This window comes from Macaca nemestrina, chromosome 3 (genome assembly GCF_043159975.1).
Source record: "Macaca nemestrina isolate mMacNem1 chromosome 3, mMacNem.hap1, whole genome shotgun sequence".
NCBI lineage: Eukaryota > Metazoa > Chordata > Mammalia > Primates > Cercopithecidae > Macaca > Macaca nemestrina.
The window spans coordinates 43,552,528-43,571,237 of record NC_092127.1 but is presented as its reverse complement, the minus strand read 5'-3'; the positions used below and the strand labels follow the sequence as shown (position 1 = coordinate 43,571,237).

Genomic DNA, 18,710 nt, shown 5'->3' with positions numbered 1-18,710 from the left:
TTCACACCGATTTCACTGAATTTTACAGCTGAGAGAGGTTTTCTAGAGTTCACAGTGGAGCATAAAGCATCACAGCATTTGGGAGACTGTCCTTCCAGGAGCTCAGACTCTGATCCTATCTCTTTGAAAATTCAAGTCATGCCAAAATAATGGCTGATGAAGTCCAAACATTATTTAAACATCTCACATGTTACATCTGAAACCAAGTGCCCATGATGTAGAATATATCCCTTCTTTGGATAAGCAAAACGACACACCACTCTTTCTGAGAAATTTGCTCACCAGTCAATAAGCTTGTATCACTTCTTAGAAGGTATTCAACAACCAGAGCGTGTCTCTCTCATTTTCTCTTTCTTTTCTTTCTTTTCCTTTTCTTTCTTTTTCTTTCTCTTTCTTTCTTTCTTTCCCCTCCATCCCTCCCTCCCTCCCTCTCTCCTTCCTTCCTTCCTTCCTTCCTTCCTTCCTTCCTTCCTTCCTTCCTTCCTTCCTTCCTACTTTTAAGAAACAGTCTCACTCTGTTGTCCAGGCTGGAGTACAGTGGCATGATCTCGTCTCACTGCAACCTTAGCCTGACAGGTTCAAGAGATTCTCATGCCTCAGCCTCCCGAGTAGCTGGGATTACAGGCATGTGCCACTACACCCAGCTAATTTTTGAATTTTAAGTAGAGATTGGATTCAACATGTTGGCTAGGCTGGTCTCGAACTCCTGACTTCAAGTGATCCGCCAACCTCAGCCTCCTAAAGTGCTGAGATTACAGATGTGAGCCACTGCCCCTGGCCTCTTTTCATTTTCTATAACAAATAGTTTTCATATCCCATGATTAAAGGCAGATAATGGTGACCCCAAGTATCCAAAACTAGTACATCACAGCTTATGAGCTCCTACTGTACAGTCTCAAGGTCCAGGAAAGGTTCAGGTCCATGGCAGCACTTCATACCAGTTAATGCATTGCTCCAACAAGACCAGCCAGTATTCTTAGAAGCTTAACATCCATGTTAGGTATTAAAATCTGCTTTGGAGAGTGTTGGCCAATCCAATTACATGTTTGTATTTATCATCATCATCATCATCAACAACCACAACAACAACACAATACATTCACCTACGTGTTCACAGGACTTCCGGGTGTTTAATAAGCTAAACACGAGACCATCTCATGAATATGAAACATTGAAGGACATAGTTATCTAAAGGCATTTGTACTATAGAACTGTAGAAGTAAGGGACAAACAATGAAGTGGCAAGAGCTCCCTTCAGCATTTTTATATCTGCCATTTGTCTATTTTAAGCATAATAGCTTCAAGAGAATGAAAAGACAAGCCATAAACTGGGAGAAAATATTTGTAAAAGACATATCTGATAAAGAACTATTATTCAAAATATACAAAGGACTCTTAAAACTCAACAATAAAAAAAGAACAAATTGATTCAAAATTGGGCCGAAGACCTGAACAACCAAAGAAGATATACATATGGCAAATAAGCATATAGAAAATCCTCCATATCATATGTCACTAAGGAATTACAACTTTAAACAACTATGAGATAGTCACTAAGCAGCTATTAGACTAGTCAAAATCCAAAGGACTGGAAACACCAAATGCCCGTGAGGATGTGGAACAATGGAAACTCTCATTCACTGCTAGTGGGAATGCAAAATGGTACAGCCACATTGTAAGACAGTTTGGCAGTTTCTTACAAAACTAAACATACCCTGCTGTATGATCCACAGTCATACTCCTTGATGTTCACCCAAATGACCTGAAAACTTATTTCTACACAAAAACCTGCACACGCATATTTATAGCAGCTTTATTCATAATTGCCCAAACTTGGAAGCAACCAAGATGTCCTTTAGTAGGTAAATGGATAAATCAACTGTGGTACATCCAAATAATGGAATATTATTCAGAGCTTAAAAGAAATGAGTTGTCAAACCATGAAAAGGCATAGAGGGGTCTTAAATGCATATTTCTAAGTGAAAGAAGCCAGTCTGAAAAGGCTACACAGTGGGGTGGTGCAGTGTATGCATCACCAACTATGTATGGTATGATTCCAAATGTATGATATTCTGGAAAAAGGCAAAACTTTGGAGACAGAAAAAAGATCAGTGGTTGCCAGTGGGGAGGAAGGGGTAAATAGGTGGAGCACAGAGAATTTTTAGGGCAGTGAAACTGTTCTGTATGATACTACAATTGTGGGTACATTTCATTATGCATTTGTCAAAACCTGTAGCATGTGCAACACCAAGAGTGAACCCTAATGTAAACTTTGGCCTTTGGATGATAATGATGTGTCAGTGTAGGTTCATCAGTTCTAACAACTAAACGAAACTAAACTACGTAAGTTAAACTAAATCTTGCCAAAATATTTTTATGACTTTAAGCCTCCTTAATAAACTAATGTTCACATTCAGGGTTTTGAAGACTAGTATTCAGCAAAAGTCTTGCAGTGTTTTCTTTGCATCATAAAAGATGCTGAAAGCAAAACCCTGGGAAATATGGAAAATTGCCTGAGTTAGTAAAAGTCATTTATAAGCTGCTGAGGGGCTTTTGGGAACAGCTACACTTTTTATAAACTTGTTAGCTCATGAAATAATTCAGGATGCCCACCCCGTGTGTCAAACTGGGCCCTTACCCAGCTACTGCCCTTGGAGAAGGCTGCAGCTGCTCTGCAGATGAACTAGGCCCTTAAAACTCCTCATGGCTCCCTACCCACCATGCTAGTGTTAACAGCTCAATTAGGGCTCTGTAGGAAAGGGAAAGAAGTTTGAATCAAAATTTTATTTTATTTTTTTTAATAATTTAAACAACCAGTAAGGAATATGCAATTTGATGTCTTGCAAAGAAAGTTTTTAGGAACAGGCCTTTTTATCCTGTTATGTTTGTACTTTGCAAGTAATTATTTGATTTAAACAGTACTTTTCTTAAAATTTTTATTTATATTATATTTTATATTGCAAGAACTTCAAATACAGTCCTCTCAATAAATCAGTAACTGTTTGGTCTTTACCCAAACTGAGCTTTTATAGAAGGATATAAGGAAGTCTCTATTCTTTACCAAATCACATCCACTTGTTTTCTGTCCCTGATATCAATCAAAAGTTCATTTCTTCTGCCTTTAGCCAAAAGAAGGTTACAAGGGAGGAATTCTTTATCTCAGAAAAAAATTCTGCATCTTAGATTTTATAACACCTAATGGGGTTAAGGATCTGTGTTGGAAGATCTTATTGCTTTGTGTATAGCGTTACAAACCATAAATAAAGTAAGTTTTCAGCTGATGAGAGTAAAGGAATCAAGTCTTGGGGTAACAGTTCTCTTTTTTTCCCCTTCCAATCCCATTAATAGAAAGAGTGTTGAGAATTCATGCAAAATTCCAAACCAAGTTCCCATAGTAGCACTTAAATAATGTCTGCACACCATTTCCAATTGGAACAAGTTTTTAATGTAACACAATTAATGTCATTATAATTCGGAGTTACTTGAGTGATTTTAATTATTTTTTAATCAACATTGCCATGGAAACAGTCTCTTGCTAAAATGGCTTAAGTCTTCACACATTTAATCAATATCCAGAGGTAGATTTAAAGACTTGAGGTGTTTTATTTATTTATTTGCTTTAAACTATTCAAGGACGTTTCTGGGTACACAGTGCCGTTACTTAAACAGTAAATTCCAGTTTCCTATGACTTCAAGTTATTTTTTACACTTCTGCAAATAAATCCTGGACAAAAGATCACTTCTAGTTTCCTGGATTTTTGTTTTTGTTTTATATTATATTTGTTTTGTATTCAGATTTCTGTCAGAGGAACTCCAGTGCACCAATTTTGCTACTAGACAAAACAGGATTCTCGGATTTGCGCGCTTCGGCGCTGACAGGCTTTTCGGCCCCAGCGGGCTGCCGTAGCAGAGAAGAGCAGTGATTGGCCGAGGCAGAAAAGTGCCGCTGCCTCGGCGGTTTCGCTTTTGGCTGCGATCATCCGCGGAGGCCGGACTCGTGGGGCGCCTGGAGTGAGGGTTCTGGATCCCGCCCGCGAGGTGAGCCGCACGGCTGCGCGGGCCGATGACGGGGCCGGGCGTAGCCCCGGGTTCGACGCCCCAGTGTTCAGTCGCGCTGTGGAGCGGCGGCTGCAGCGGCCCTAGGCCGGGCGAGGCAGCCCCGGAAAGGGCCTGAGGGGAACGGGCTGGGGCTCCGGGAAGGGACCGCTGAGTGGCAGCTTCCCGCGAAATGCCGCGTCCAAGCTCTCCGCGCACGGAATGGCCGGAGAGGTCTGATGGTGGGCGCCGGGACCGCCCTCAGCGAGGTGCTTAGACTGCGCAGAGAGTAGCGGCACCTTCCCGGCTCCCACCGAGTTGGCGTCCGAGACCAGTTCAGGTTGTTGAAGTTCCCCAGGGAGCCCCGAGGCTAATCCCAGGATTCGGCGGGAAAGCGGATCCCGAACCCAGGCCTAGGCTTCGCCAGTCTTCCAGGGCTTCAGGGAATTGCGAACCCTTCCCTACATCGGGGTGGCTGCGCCTGACCACAGGAATTAAGGACTCGACTCGCCTGTCTTACTGAGTTGTCAGGCCTAGGAACCCAATTGTATGGTCTTAAGTCCTATCGCCCGAGGTTTTCTGTGCGTTCGCGTGTCCGCGCGCGTGCATAGCAGGCGTTTTTAAGATGTGTACCATTAGGATGAAGCGGATTACCCTACCCCACTGCTCTTAGTAATATGTGACTATTGTAGAAAATTGCAAACATGGAAGACTTTAGTGAAGAAATAGTATTCACAACCCTTTCACCTACAATCTTTTTCTCCTGTGTATGCTAGCTTCTACTTGAGCTAAGAGTGTACATGTTTAATCACTTAACAGTATAGTTTACCACTTCCATGTAAAAACTCTTCCTAAATATTACTCTAGTTTTGTATCTTCTTTTGATTGACTGTCCCTCATTGTGGATCGCAATGTAGGTCCCATAAATTATTCAGTCATTTCCCGATTGTGGGATATTATAGATTGTTTTTGAATTTTTGAATCTCTTAGCACCCCAGATAATACTTTGATAAACCTTTCCCCCCCTATTTTTTAGATTATTTCCTTGGACTAGATTCTCAGAAGTGAAATTATCAGATTAGATGCTTTCATCTGTAAGGCCTTTTTTAGGCCTTCGTACACATTGCTGCAGTGTTTTCCAAAAAAGTTTTTCAGGTGTTTGGCAATTTTACTTGCTTGAATATTGTACAGAAATCTTGAGAGGCTTATGTTTGTGGGTGTGTGTGTGTGTGTGTGTGTGTGTGTGTGTGACTGGAGTTAATGCGTTACTACCTGAATGTTAGGGCAGGAAGAGACTTAAGTGGTCATCTGGCATAACTCCCTTATTTTGCAGATGAGGAACCTGGGGCCATGAGAAGTGAAATGATGAGTTATCCAAGTCACACAGCTAATTAAGTAGCAGAGCTGGGATTAGAACTCAGGTTTCCTGCCTCCCAAGTGAGTACCCTGTGCTGCATCAGGCAGTCTCTCACTGAACTCTGGCATAGTAGATATTAGAATTTAAAAATTTGTTTACATCACCTGGATTATTCTCTCCTTTTAAAAGTGTACTAACAGATTAATGATCGGAGGGACCTGTAACACTGAGAAATTGGAAAGTGATTATTTTCATGGCCAAGACTAGAAATCCATTATTTAGAATGGCAACCCCTTCAAGATTTTGACAGTTGTTTTCAGGTTCCCTTTATGTTAGAATAAAACATCCCTGATTAATTATAATCTACACTCCATCATTTGGTTAGAATGTAGCTTTTGGTTATCATTTGCTGTACTTTGGAGATTTCTTTAAAACTCCTCACTTTAAAACCAAAGAACAACGTTGTTGGTGGTTTTTTTTTTTTAGGGCTTATAGCGGAGATTCTCAGCTTCCATTGACATTTTGGGCTGGACAGTCCTTTGTTGTGGAGGGCGGTCCTGTTGTAAAATGTTTAGAAACATCCCTGGTCTCTACCCACTAGTATAGCAGTAGCACCACCTTCCTCAGTCCTGACAGTTCAGTGTCCCCAGATACTTCCAAATGTCCCTGAGCAGGGTGGGGTGGAGTTGGGGGGACTGCCCCTAGTTGAGAACCATTTGCTTAAATAAATTATCTGGAGAACTTCATAAAATGTAAAATACAGTGCTTTTACCTGAGTAGACTTCAGGAATCTGCATTTTAACAAGCATCTCTAGATTTGGAAACAGCTGGTTCTTGAATGACAGAAAGGGTTGTTTTCTCCATCTTTGGTGGTCCTAATAGAGATTACTTGGTTAGTATTTGTTGAAGTACGTGCATGATCCTACTAGTCACTGTATCCATAGTTTGGGTTGGTGGGGGCTGGACAGGGATTTTGCTTGGCACCGGCCTTGAATGTCTCTTCCACAGACTTGGGCAGTGTGCTTAGGTACCAGGGATACCAAGTGAGTAGGATATTTCCCCTGTCCCCAAGGAGCTTAAAACTCACCATGGGAGACCTGTCAGCAAATGGAAAAATTACAAAGCAGCCTGATAAGGACCATGACCAAGAGTGGAAAGAGGTGCTCTGAGTGGACTCACTTCGCCTTTGGGAGAGAGGGAGAGAAGTAGCGCCTGCTGCTCAGGAAGGAGGGATTGGTATGAAGCCTTCACAAGACAGCGAGGCACTCCACTGTGTCAGAAGGGAGGACTTGGAGAGCTGTTCTTCTCCGTGTCTGATCGCCTACTCAGACACTGATCTGTTAGTCTAGTGCTGCAGTTACTTGGATTGTAATGTTTCCTTGCAAGTTTTTGCTTTTCAAATTTTTTTCACCCTAAACTGTAAATATGCTAGGAGTAGGTAAAAACTTACAGGTAAACATTGCCAAGAAATAAGGATTTTCATGTCTTCTGCCCAGTGGCATAACCCGAATCACATGAGATAGTTTTCTTTGCGTTTGTCTGTTGTATTTCTTTGAGGCTAATTTACAGCACTTTGTCATGTTAGGTATTTTTTTCCCCAGTGCTGCTACTCTCCGACTGGATTTCTCGCTGCCTCTATTGCGATTCCCCAAGATTTAACCAGAGAATCTTAACATATTCAGAAGTCAGCTGTACCTGTGAAAGCGCTTGGGGTTTGGGGTCAGTCTTGGCTTTGCTTTCCACCTCACACGGTTTCTCTGTAAATTGCTTATGAATCTAACGCTGGTGGCACATAGTTGGATTAATAAAAGTTCTTTTTTTCTTCATTCTCTTACCAAAAAGAAAAAAATTCCGTGCAGGGCACTTCGCAGATGTTTTTTCATTCTAGACCTCTCAGTAGCTTCTGACAGAAAATATACTGCCTTTGACTTAATAGCCATTTATGAAAATAGGTCATTTACAACAAGCCTGAGTAGGAGTCAGGGGAGGGAGAGGAGGTATAGAGAGTGATTATGACTTTAATTTTGAAAGGAGGTTTACCAAGGTGACCCTGAAGAAAGGTCTTTTTCCTCTTATGTGTTTATGGTTCAAGAGACTCATCTCTTGCTTCAGAAATTGTCAGAACTGTTCCTTCTGCCTTATCCAATTTAAAAGATGAAAACTTAAAATTACTTGAGCCAAGTGATGGGAAAAATTGTGGTGTCAAGACCAATTTACTCATACAAAATGGATTTATGGGCAAGTCATTAAGTAACAGGGAGTACCAAGGAAGCCTAATGAAGACTAATGTAAAAGATATGGCTTTCCTAAAGTGATGGATAAAATGTGTTTGAGGCAACCCATATACTCTTTTCCAAATAACCTTAAAAGTATTTTTTCCCAAGAGATTTAGTAGAATGTAGATATTCTAGAGAACAGATGAGAAGCTTGTGAGCCCCTCTTGTCATGTGGCTTACAGTATTTTGAGAGAGAAAAGACCCACATAAAGAATACAAAAGAGGGCGTAGTGACAGGTTATAGCAAATAAAATCAAATGCCAAACTGTGATGCCAAAACTAGGTGAGATGGGCATCTCCACTCTGCTATGGAAAGTAGAGAGTGGAATCCAAGCAAGTTCCTGCTTAAAAATCCCTGTTTCCTATCATTGACAACAGTATTTCCCCTTGCCAGTTATTTCCTAGGCTTGTTCAAATAGATTCCTGGCTCCTACCCCAGAACTACTGAGTAGAATCTCCAGCTGATCCTAATGATTCAAGTTTGGGAAACTGACCCAGAGCCTGAACTCCGTGCTCCTGTGAATGTTGCACAGCTCCCTGCCTCAGAGGCGTCTCCTCCTTGCCTATGTAGATTTTACCTTCTACCCAGGCACATGTCCCGTGCCTTTTCTGACTTCTCTTTCAGCTGGAGGGTGATGCCTTTTCCTTCAAACTCAGCTCAGGTGTTAGCTTCCAGAAATTCTTCTTTGATCTGCCAAACCTGGGATAAGAGAGTGTTCTCTGCCCTTTTGTGCATAATTCTATCAGAATATACATCACCTTTGTAAAATTCTCTATTTACACGTTTTTTGCCCTCTGTAGAATGTAAACTCTGAGGGCTTAAGGCCTTGTCTTTGTGTTACATTTCCCAGCCCCGTGTACCTGAACTTGACAGGTGCTCCGTGAAAGTTGGAAGTGTTGATTGCCTTCAGGAAGAGATTGATGTTAATTGGAATACAGATAAGGCGTAATGGACAAGGTGTTATCTTTGGTGAGCTTAGAAGAACATGTCTGTGTTTTTTAAAATGTGTGGAAAGTTAATAATACCTTTAAAATAACCTGTACTGTCAAGCAACTGATAGTCAAGATTTGCATTCTTTTTTCTGACAGTTATTAACTCTTCCCAGTTTTTGCTTTTCAAATGTTTTTAATCTGAAATTGTAAATACTCTATGAGTAGGTGAAATTAGTAATAATTAAAGTAGTTAATATCTCTGTGAACTAGAGTCACATTACAATGTATTTTAGTGGTTTTTAACATAAAGTGGCTACTTTCCTCTCAGTTTTATACATGATGAAACTGTGGCATATTGGGATTTAGTATCTGTGATAGGAGATGAACCTGACTCATCAGTTGAGTATCAGGCCTTCGGAGTTAATATTCTCTCTAGATGTGTTCAGCCTCAAAACAGCACGTGTTCAAAACGTAAATAAGGCGGTTTATAGATGAATAGGAAGATTTATATATTTTCACTAAACTCATTAAAGGTAATGAATCTGTTACAGTATTTACTTTGTAATTTTTCACTTTGTACTCAGAACAGTATAAATAAAATTGCTGTGTGATCTGAGTCCTGAATGAAAAGTGGTTGTCCTGAATAGTAGTTGTAATTGTAATTGTAATAGTAGTTGTAATTGTAGTTATCTGTTGAGATTGTGGAGCTAAAAAAATAAGCTGGAAATTAAATGGGAAAGTTAAATTAACATTTGTTGAGCAAAATAATTACTTGATCGCATTTTAAAAACATCTTTCAAACCTTGGGGGCAGTGTAGATTGTCCAAATGATAACCCAAAATTCAAAAATAATTTCTGAAATTTGTATTTTCTTTTATTTGACTTAGGATGTTGACTTTTCTTGGCTAAAGAAAATTATTTTACTTAAATTACGATTGCTTTTGTTTATTCACACTGTTAAAACAAGTTTAAATTTTTCTAGATTTTAAGTTCTTTAAGGACAGAGCCTTTGTGTATGACATGTTTTTGAATTTCCTTGCACAGTGTGTACACATACGTATTTGTTGAACCCAGTAACCTGGAGTTCCAGCTTACTACATCTGCTGATCCTGTATGAATTCACTATGAGAACATCTCTAAATAATCCTTCTCCTCACAAATTCAGATTATTGAGTGGATGGACTTAGAGTGAAATAAGCATAATGGAAGAATGTTTAATGAAAAAATTTCATTGAAAACAAAAGAACAGCTTGAGTTCTTGAAGGGAATCCTTAAAATAGTGTTTCCATACTAATTTTTAAGTCTCAGTGCTATATAGCTGCTGAATAATAGTGATGCTGAATTTGACTGAAACAGAAACACTAATTTCTGAAATATTTTTACTCAGTTTTTGCTTAACTACAGTCTTATTAACTTGCCAACATATTTTGAAAGAGAGCTGTTATATAAGAAAAGATGCATTTTGAAAGGAGTGATGTGCAGCTTTGCATGTCTGATACTGTTGATTTGGGTGTGTAATGCTATCTCTTTTTCTATGTTAGACTCCCATTATTCTTGAGTTTTAAGACTTTTTCTTTGTTATTTAGAGCACATATCTGTTATAGTCATAATAGAATAATTAAAAATCTTTGGCTATGTTATTGCCTTTCAGAAGGCTGTTTAAGGTTGTGATTAAGAGTATGGGCTGGCTGTCCGCTTTCTAGCTGTGTGACCTTGAGCAGAGTGTTTAATCTTTCTGTGTCTTTTTCTTCATGTGTAAAATGAGCATAAAAACAATACCTGCCTTTTAGGGTAGAGCAATTTAAATGGATTAATACATACAAAGTTCTTGGAAAAGTGCTGGCATATAGTACACTCAAAATTACCATTAGATTATAATTCTTTTCAGAGATACCATGTAGGCATCAGTTGTTCATAAATGTGTCTGTTCTATATAATATGGACTTTAAAATAGGGCTGATTTGAACTTGAATGTTCCGTCACATTTGGGAACAAATTATTTAATCTTTCTGTGCCTTTACTTTCATCAGCAAAATGAGGGTATTAAGACCTTCTTCCCAGGGTTCTTGTAAAGATGAAATGTGGTAGTGTTTATAAAGACCTTAGCAGAATGCTCCGCATAAAATAACCAACCATTCACTGAATGGAGGTGGTAGTGGTTGTAATGGGTATACTGACTGTGTGTCAGGCAGTAATGATAAGTGATTAAGAGCAGGTGCTTTGTAAACACAGGACTTTCCCTAATGAGGCTATGCCATGGTGTTGTGGGAACTAAATAAGGTAATGCATGTAGAATGTTCAGCTTAGTATCTGGCTCATAGTAAGTACTGAAAACATGTTACCCGTCATGTAGTAGCAGTGGAGTAATACGTGTCTTCTCACATGGTCCTTTAATACTTCATTTTCTGTACGTATGTTAAGGGCTGTAAGGGTTTTGTTGAATAATCAGCTTTGGTCTTTACTTTTTATTATTCCTTTTCATATTTTGATTTAGGATTGTTAAAATGAGTCTTCGGAAGCAAACCCCTAGTGACTTCTTAAAGCAAATCATCGGACGACCGGTTGTGGTAAAATTAAATTCTGGAGTGGATTATCGAGGTAACATTTTCATGTTTCATTCTCACTGGTGTAACTGAATAAGTAAATGTGACTCACTGATTTTTATTAACCTCTTAAATATACCCAATAGACCAAAAAAGTACAGGTCATCAGCAGTTTTTATGCATATCTCTTTTTCTACCTCTCATATCATTCCTTTTATTTATTTTTTTCATACTAAGTTTTATTGTATGCTGCTGCCAGTGTATATAAAGCAGTTACCCTTGTGAAATAGAAATTCATGAAAATTCAGAGAGGTAGATGTTAAGGAGTGACAAAAGTAGAAGTTTGTATATTATGGCACATGTGTTACAGGGATAAGCTTTTGCACAAGCTTCAAATGTAGCTCTCTTGAATATTCACTGGATCATAAGGAGTGGTTTGGGAAACCTTTGAAAGATTCATTTTACTACAAAAAGGAACAGACTTTCTGGGGTCTGAAGGGATTTGTACTTGAAGATGCTCCAGTCAGCAAAGGGTCATGTTGAGCATTCTGCAGATAGAATTGTTTCAAGTCTGCAGCTGCCTGGGAAACTTTTACGCAGTTGAGCCCGGCCTCCAGCTGGAGCTGTTGAACCACTTTCTTCATAGTGGCGACACTGGAGGAGCCAGACATGGTGCACACGATGGCTGGGCTGATTCGTGGGTCGGTGGGTCGTGGGTCGTGGGTCGGCGGGGCCAGACAACTGAGCCGGTCGTTCCTTTAAGAAGGACAACTCTGACAGTATAGCATGTGCTTCTGCCTTTCAGTGTGATTTGTGTGACTTCTGTCTCCTGTCTGCTTTGAGATCATCCGTGCCTAAGTTCCCTGGTATAGCAAGGTATTCCTAGTAAACTCGGGTATGAACAACTCAACTGAAGAACATCTTGGTGCAGCAGCATTTGTTTTTGCAGGAGTATTCAAGATTGGCAGGTAGCTATTGAGTATCATTTTACAACCTGAATGTCCCACTTATATAACGTATAATGTGTGGGGCGACAGGGTGAGACTATCTCAAAACAAAAAATGCCTTTCTGTTCTTGGTGAGAATATTATTTTTAAGAGGCTGCAGTGCTTTTGAAATTAACTTTATAGGAAGAATGGTTTCAGATTCCATTTTTTAAAGTTACTGAATTTCTTATCTTCCACAACTAAGGTATGTTAAGTTACCTGAAATATTTCACAGGCGTAGCTAACTAATTCATTATCTGAGTGACTTGGTCTCTTGGGTTGCTCTAACAGAATACCACAGACTGGGTAATTTTTATTTTGTGCGGTTTTTTAAAATTTATTTCAGTAGTTTTTGGGGTACAGGTGGTTTTTTTGTTATATAGATACATTCTTTAGTGGTGGTTTCTGAGATTTTGGTGCACCCATCACTTGAGCACTGTACACTAGACTGGGTAATTTTCTTTCTTTCTTTTTTTTTTTTGAGACAGAGTCTCGCTCTGTCGCCCAGTCTGGAGTGCAGTGGTGTGATCTCGGCTCACTGCAAGCTCTGCCTCTAGACTGGGTAATTTTCAAAAACAGAAGTTTATTTTCTCACAGTTCTGGTGGCTAGGAAATCCAAGATCAAGGTGCAGGTTCAGTTGTCTGGTGAGGGCTACATCCTCTGGAGAGGAGGAATGCTGAGTCCTCACGTGGCAGAAGGCAGAGGGCAAACCAGCACACTGCATGAAGCCTTTTTTTATGCAGGCCTTCATCCTGTTAATGGGCAAGTCCCCATGGTCTGCTTGCCTCTTAAAGGCCCCCGCCTCTTAATACTGTCCTATTGCCAAACACCTGAATTTTGGAGGGCACACATTCAAACCATAGCACAGGGTTTTGTGGCCTTTTCTTGGTCTCTTTTCTGAATAATTAATCATCATAGTAGTCTCTTGAGCTTTTTCCTTTGAAATCTCTGTTGACCATCCCCACATAGTAAAGGAGGAGCTAGGACTCACATTCAGGCTCAGCTCATAAGCCTGGTTAAGAAACCACTCTGGTGATTATGTGCTCCCTTAGCTTGTTGCCATTAATAACATATCTTCAGCTTAATTTTATTTTTATAGTAAAACTAATGGATTCATATGGAATACTGAGGTACTATAATGTCTCCTGTACTGCCTCTCACCTGTGAACTTTTGATGGCCCCATAGGAAGTAATAGACTTCTAGGGATTTTAATCTGACAATTGATTAAAGTGAGGACATTGTGTTCAATATCTTCTCAGTACCCACTTTATTGAAGAGATGAACCAGCCTGACCTTTTTTCTCTGTAGTCTTTAGGGAAAATTTTTCTATTTATAAAGGTAATACATGTTTTAGTTTTGTTTTAATTTTAGAAATGTAAAAGGAAATAATAGAGAAAAGTATATAGAAGAAAGCCAAGTCTCCCCAATGCTACCATCCAGAGACAGTTTACCAGTTTTGACCTCTATATAACCATAATTTGACATAAATGGAATCAGCTGTACATGCAACCTGTTTTTTTTTTTTTTTAAACATGAAACAATGCATTTAGTTTTATGACAATATAGAGGGTTTAATGACTGCATAGGAATCTCTTGTGTGGCTGTACCATAGTTTTGTTTTTACTTTTAACCAGTTTCCTGTTAATGGACATTTAGGTGTTGACCAGTTTTTTGCCACTGTAAACAACTCTTTTACTTTGACATATATTGTGAACAGTTGACCAAGCATCTCTTTAGAATCAATTCCCTGAGCTAGGATTTACAAGTCAGAGAGTATTCCATGGCCCTGCTTCAGAGAACCTGGGTTTATCCTTCATGTTCTCACCAACTCTTGTATTAGCTTTTTTTCATCTTTTCCAATCTAATTGGCAACAAGTAATATCTCATTCTACATATATTTTGTTTACTAGTGAGATTCAGCAGTCTTTCACATGGATAGTAACCATAATTTTTTTTCCTCTTATGAATGTCTGTTTGTGGCCTTTATACGATTAAAACAAAATGTTCTATACTATTAGATAGCCTTACTAAAAGAACGTGCTTATTTTGTGGTTTACAAAACACCAAAAAAAAAAAAAAACCCGAAACAAAACACAACATACAAGAAAAACCTCCAACTCTCTGTAGCAGTTTCTGTGTAAGAAAATGTCTTGTTTTGGTTATGTATAGTAGGTTATCTCATGGAGAAGGAAACGGTTATATTTCTAACCCCCTGGGCAGTTTTTTTTTTTTGTTTGTTTTTTGTTTTGTTTTTTGTTTTTTGCCTTTGCTGTGAGAACAGATACTTTAATTAGAAGTGAACTTTTTTTTTTCTTTTTTTTTTTGAGACCAAGTCTCACTCTGTCACCCAGGCTGGAGTACAGTGGCTCAGTCTTGGCTCACTGCAGCCTCTGCCTCCCAAGTTCAAATGATTCTTCTGCCTCAGCCTTCCGAGTGGCTAGTGTTACAGGCACCCGCCACCACGCCCGACTAATGTTTGTATTTTTAGTAGAGACGGGGTTTCGCCATGTTAGCCAGGCTGATCTTGAACTCCTGACCTCAAGTGATCTGCCTGCCTCTGTGTCCCAAAGTACTGGGATTACAGGCGTGAGCCACTGTGCTCAGCCTGGACATTTCATTTTGAAATTCTTTTCATTAGTTTTCAAACAGGTTTGCATATTGTGCCTCAGAAGTTTCTTGCTCATTTATAATTGTGGCTTATATGTAAAATAATACAGCAGGAAATGAGCTAAAGTTACAGCTTAAGCTTTCTTTGGCTAGGAAATAATTTTATTATTCACAGTCCATTCTGGTTCTTTGAGAGTTTACCGCTTTTAGCAGAATTCTGGTAGATTAATGTCTTATGCTGTCATTACACACACAATTTTGAAAGGAAACTTTTTTGTTTAGAGGATAATGGGGGCAGAGGCAGAGAGTGAGGAGCATATTAATGAAGTTAAGACATCAAATGAGAAACTTACAGACTCGACTAATTGAATCTAGTATTTGTTTTTACTTAAATTTTTTTTTCTAGAAAATACCACTTTAAATTAGAGACAGAGTTAGAGGCTTGCAGATTTTCATCTTTTGAAAAAGATCATTAGGTCAAATTTTACAAAATTTATACCATCTTAACACAATTAAAGATTCACTCAAACTGTTTCCTTGAAAGCTCCCTCAAATGTTTTTGGCCATTTTCTCTATTAGTTTTGATTGGAAAATATTATAGCTGTAACAAAACAGAACAAGATGTGTTATAATGCAATATGTTGCCCTATATTCTCAAGCTGCTCTTCACTGTGAGTCACAGCTTTAAGATGTTCTTTCGGGAGCACCTGCTGTCTCCTCTTCTATTATTTTAACAGATTGTGGAGACTTCCTTTTAACCCTGGAGTACATTCATCTGCTGCAATAGATGTTGTAAAAGGATGAAATAAATCTGCCAGACCCGTATTTCACTTAGTGGCTGAAGTAGGAAATGCCACTGGAACCAAGGATCATTTGTTCATGCATAATTGCCCACCTTGTGCTTAGCTTTCACAGAATGGTATTTTTGTTGGATTAGTCTTATTCTCTTACTTTTTTGAATGCTTTAAAAGTTGCTATGTGGTCATACATACCGTGAGGGAAGTGACAGTTTGTTGTTTTACTGGGTAGTAGTGGGTGCGTGACTGCCTTCCTAGTCTTCATTCAGATTGGCCTAGAGTTGTTTTGTGCTTAAGCTGTTGAGTTTCATTTAGGGTATGAATTTTTTTATAGAGCATCTAAGAGCTAATGAATAAAGAGATCGTCTGCTCTAAGGTATACCCTGTAATTTTCAACTCCTACTTGCCTTGTATTTCTTCTTTTTGACTAAATATGTCTACAGGGGTCCTGGCTTGCTTGGATGGCTACATGAATATAGCCCTGGAGCAGACAGAAGAATATGTAAATGGACAACTGAAGAATAAGTATGGGGATGCATTTATCCGAGGAAACAATGGTAACATTTCTTCACCCTACAGTACAGCATTCATTCAAAATAAGCCTTTCTGTTTATAATCCAGATCACCAAAGAGTTTACTAGATAATTTAAAAGTCCAGTTTTAGGCTTGATTATTTTAAAATGCTTATATGTCAGTTTGACCAGTTATTTTTTTAGATACATCATGGAATTTTTAAACTAAAATTCCCTCCTTCCCTTCCTTTAGTGATGAGGAACTGGGGGCATTGTTCTCCTGACCCGGAACCCTGCTCTCTTGAATATAGTGTATTATTATCTCCCCAACACATATTCCTGCTTCTTGTAGCCTGGAAGTTGCAGCTGTAAGAATGGGCACCATTTCCCTGCTGTCTTTAATTTGCATAATTTGGCAGTTTGTCCTATTTGTCCCTTCTCTATTAAACATTCAGATGCTTTCTGTGCAGATTTGCATCCTTTGATTTGGCAAAAATGGCAAAATAGAAAAAATAAAGTTACTCAGTTTTTTAACAACTAATAAATTGCTATGATTTTTATAGTTATTTTTAAGTACCTAGTTTCAAAATGAAAATTATGATAAAGTCACATTTGTATTTTTGGTGGGGAGGGAAAAATAACAGAATTACGAGAATTACCCTACTTCTTGGTTCCATCTCCCAAATGAAACTCTGGGATTCTTGAGTTCAGATTTTTTGTTGATTTCTTTAATTCTGGATGTCTTCAACCCCCTAAATAGTTGGATCTCTTTGATATAAACTAAACTTCCTGACTTTTATAATAGTCTGTCCCCTGTGCTTACAGTACCATATTTCTTCATATCATATTTTTACATATATTATTTCCTGACTTTCTAGTCCTTTCTATTTATAGAATTACCCTATTTTTCATATCCTTATTTGACCTCCTCTTTTTCCTAAGAAATGTTATGATCTTGCCTCGCCTCAAGACAGCTAATAGCAGCAGTCACCAGCAGGTTGGGTTCTGTGCGTGTTGATAGGGTAGATCCTTTAATGTGCACACTACACCTAGGACTTGGGGGGCCAGGGTTGGGGGGTGGCTGTACTGTGCATTCTGATGCTTCCCTTCATGTCACATTTCCCATGATGTAATCCGTGACACTCATCTTTAGACTCCCTAGTTCACATCATTGGCTCTTAAAGAGGATCTTGACTTATTTGATTGATCTGTGCTATGTTCTTTGATGAAGACACCTTACTGTTCACTTTGAGCAGGCCTCTCAGAAGCCGAGTAGGTATGCAGGGTGGAAGGGAGAGCCACCTCTAGTTTAGCCAAAGTGACCCAAGCATTTCATTTTGTTTCATTCCTACGAACCACACATCGTAAGAGTTCAGGCTGGTAGTCGTGAGAGGACCAGCTAAGCAGAACATTGGGTAACATCAAAGTATGAGACTTTAAAAGGAACTCAGAATAAGGACTTTGGTATCATTAAAAAAAAATAAACTCCTCAGCTCTTGTTTATCTAAGTGTTGCAATTTAGAAGGTAAACACCAAGTTTAGAGTTTGTATTGGAAAGATAGATGAAAATACATTGTTTATTCTTAATTTGAGATCTAACCTGGTTAGATTTACTGATTTACTTTCTGAAAAGCATTTTTTTTTCCCTGAGATGAAGTCTCGCCCTGTTGCCCAGGTTGGAGTAGTGGTGCAGTCTCAACTCACTGCAGCCTCTGCCTCTCAAGCTCAAGAGATCCTCCCACCTCAGCCTCCTAAGTAGCTGGAACTACAGGTGCATACCACCATGCCTAGTTAATTTTTTTGTATTTTTGGTAGAGACGGGATTTCACCATGTTGCCCAGGCTGGTCTCGAACTTCTGAGCTCAAGTGATACACCTGCTTCGGCCTCCCAAAGCGCTGAGATTACAGGCGTGAACTACCGTGCTCAGCCCTGAAAAGCATAATTCTTATACTAACTATAAAGCATTCTTAGATGCCAGGGACTTTCACATATATTTTATTTTATCTTCCTGGTCACACTTTGCAGAGTAAATGAGACACATGGATGAGATTAGGATAGACATCAAACCCGGATGTAGATTCATAAAACTAGTGTCATAGTACTTCTAGAGTTAATTGAATGATATGAGAATTCATTTTAAATGTCAGATGTATCAGACCAAAACCTGTTGGCTTTTAAACATGCTACTATGTATACTTACAAGCAGGGTTTTTTTTTTATTATTTCAATTTATGTATTTTTTTCTTTTCAGTGTTGTACATCAGTACACAGAAGAGACGGATGTGAAGACACCAAAAGAGCAACGCTTTTCATAGTTGGATATATTTTTTTATGAATTTTTTCTAATTTTTCCTTCTTTTGTGATACAATTTGTCCTGTTTTTATAATAGTTGGTGATTTTTCACTGACATGTAAGACAAATGTACACAATTGTGGATTTAATTGTGAAATGTTCTGTCACATTTAAGTTTCAGTCATTATACCTCGTTGTCAGTGTACAGAATGCTAAAAGAATTAAAAAAAGACAAAATATATCTCTTCCTACAAGATTCTTTAACTTAAGTTTCGAGGAGCGTCATTTCATTTGACTTGCTTTTCATATCCAGCTAAAGTGATGCAAATATTTTATATAATGTATGGGCATATAATTAAAACATTTTA

At 38.7% G+C, this 18,710-nt stretch overlaps 2 protein-coding genes across 6 annotated transcripts; one reads left to right on the top strand and one right to left on the bottom strand.

Moving 5' to 3' along the window:
- The first annotated feature begins 3,911 nt into the window (after positions 1 to 3,911).
- LOC105463428 (LSM6 homolog, U6 small nuclear RNA and mRNA degradation associated) lies at positions 3,912 to 18,598 on the top strand. 5 transcript variants are annotated; one of them, XM_011710495.3, is made up of 5 exons: positions 3,912 to 4,038; positions 5,369 to 5,472; positions 11,090 to 11,199; positions 15,980 to 16,093; positions 18,301 to 18,598. In XM_011710495.3, the coding sequence occupies exons 3-5, from the start codon at positions 11,106 to 11,108 to the stop codon at positions 18,333 to 18,335; spliced, it is 243 nt and encodes an 80-aa protein (XP_011708797.1). In that variant the 5' UTR covers positions 3,912 to 4,038; positions 5,369 to 5,472; positions 11,090 to 11,105; the 3' UTR covers positions 18,336 to 18,598. The 5 variants fall into 5 exon arrangements, with proteins under 5 accessions (XP_011708797.1, XP_011708795.1, XP_011708798.1 ...); XM_011710493.3 differs by having other exon boundaries at positions 3,913 to 4,038; positions 11,096 to 11,199; XM_071092967.1 differs by lacking the exon at positions 3,912 to 4,038 and adding an exon at positions 4,218 to 4,375.
- On the bottom strand, positions 11,370 to 11,891 carry LOC105463427 (guanine nucleotide-binding protein G(I)/G(S)/G(O) subunit gamma-5). The gene has a single exon (XM_011710492.2). It carries the CDS (start codon positions 11,813 to 11,815, stop codon positions 11,609 to 11,611), a length of 207 nt encoding a protein of 68 aa, XP_011708794.1. The 5' UTR covers positions 11,816 to 11,891; the 3' UTR covers positions 11,370 to 11,608.
- Positions 18,599 to 18,710: the final 112 nt, after the last annotated feature.

What these genes read in the sequence shown, in the direction of transcription:
- LOC105463428 (XM_011710495.3), top strand. Translation starts at nt 11,106, where the DNA reads ATGAGTCTTCGGAAGCAAACCCCTAGTGACTTCTTAAAGCAAATCATC. An exon ending in TTCTGGAGTGGATTATCGAG is followed by an intron (nt 11,200 to 15,979) that starts GTAACATTTTCA and finishes ATATGTCTACAG; the next exon opens with GGGTCCTGGCTTGCTTGGAT. An exon ending in ATTTATCCGAGGAAACAATG is followed by an intron (nt 16,094 to 18,300) that starts GTAACATTTCTT and finishes TTTTCTTTTCAG; the next exon opens with TGTTGTACATCAGTACACAG.
- LOC105463427 (XM_011710492.2), bottom strand. Translation starts at nt 11,815, where the DNA reads ATGTCTGGCTCCTCCAGTGTCGCCACTATGAAGAAAGTGGTTCAACAG.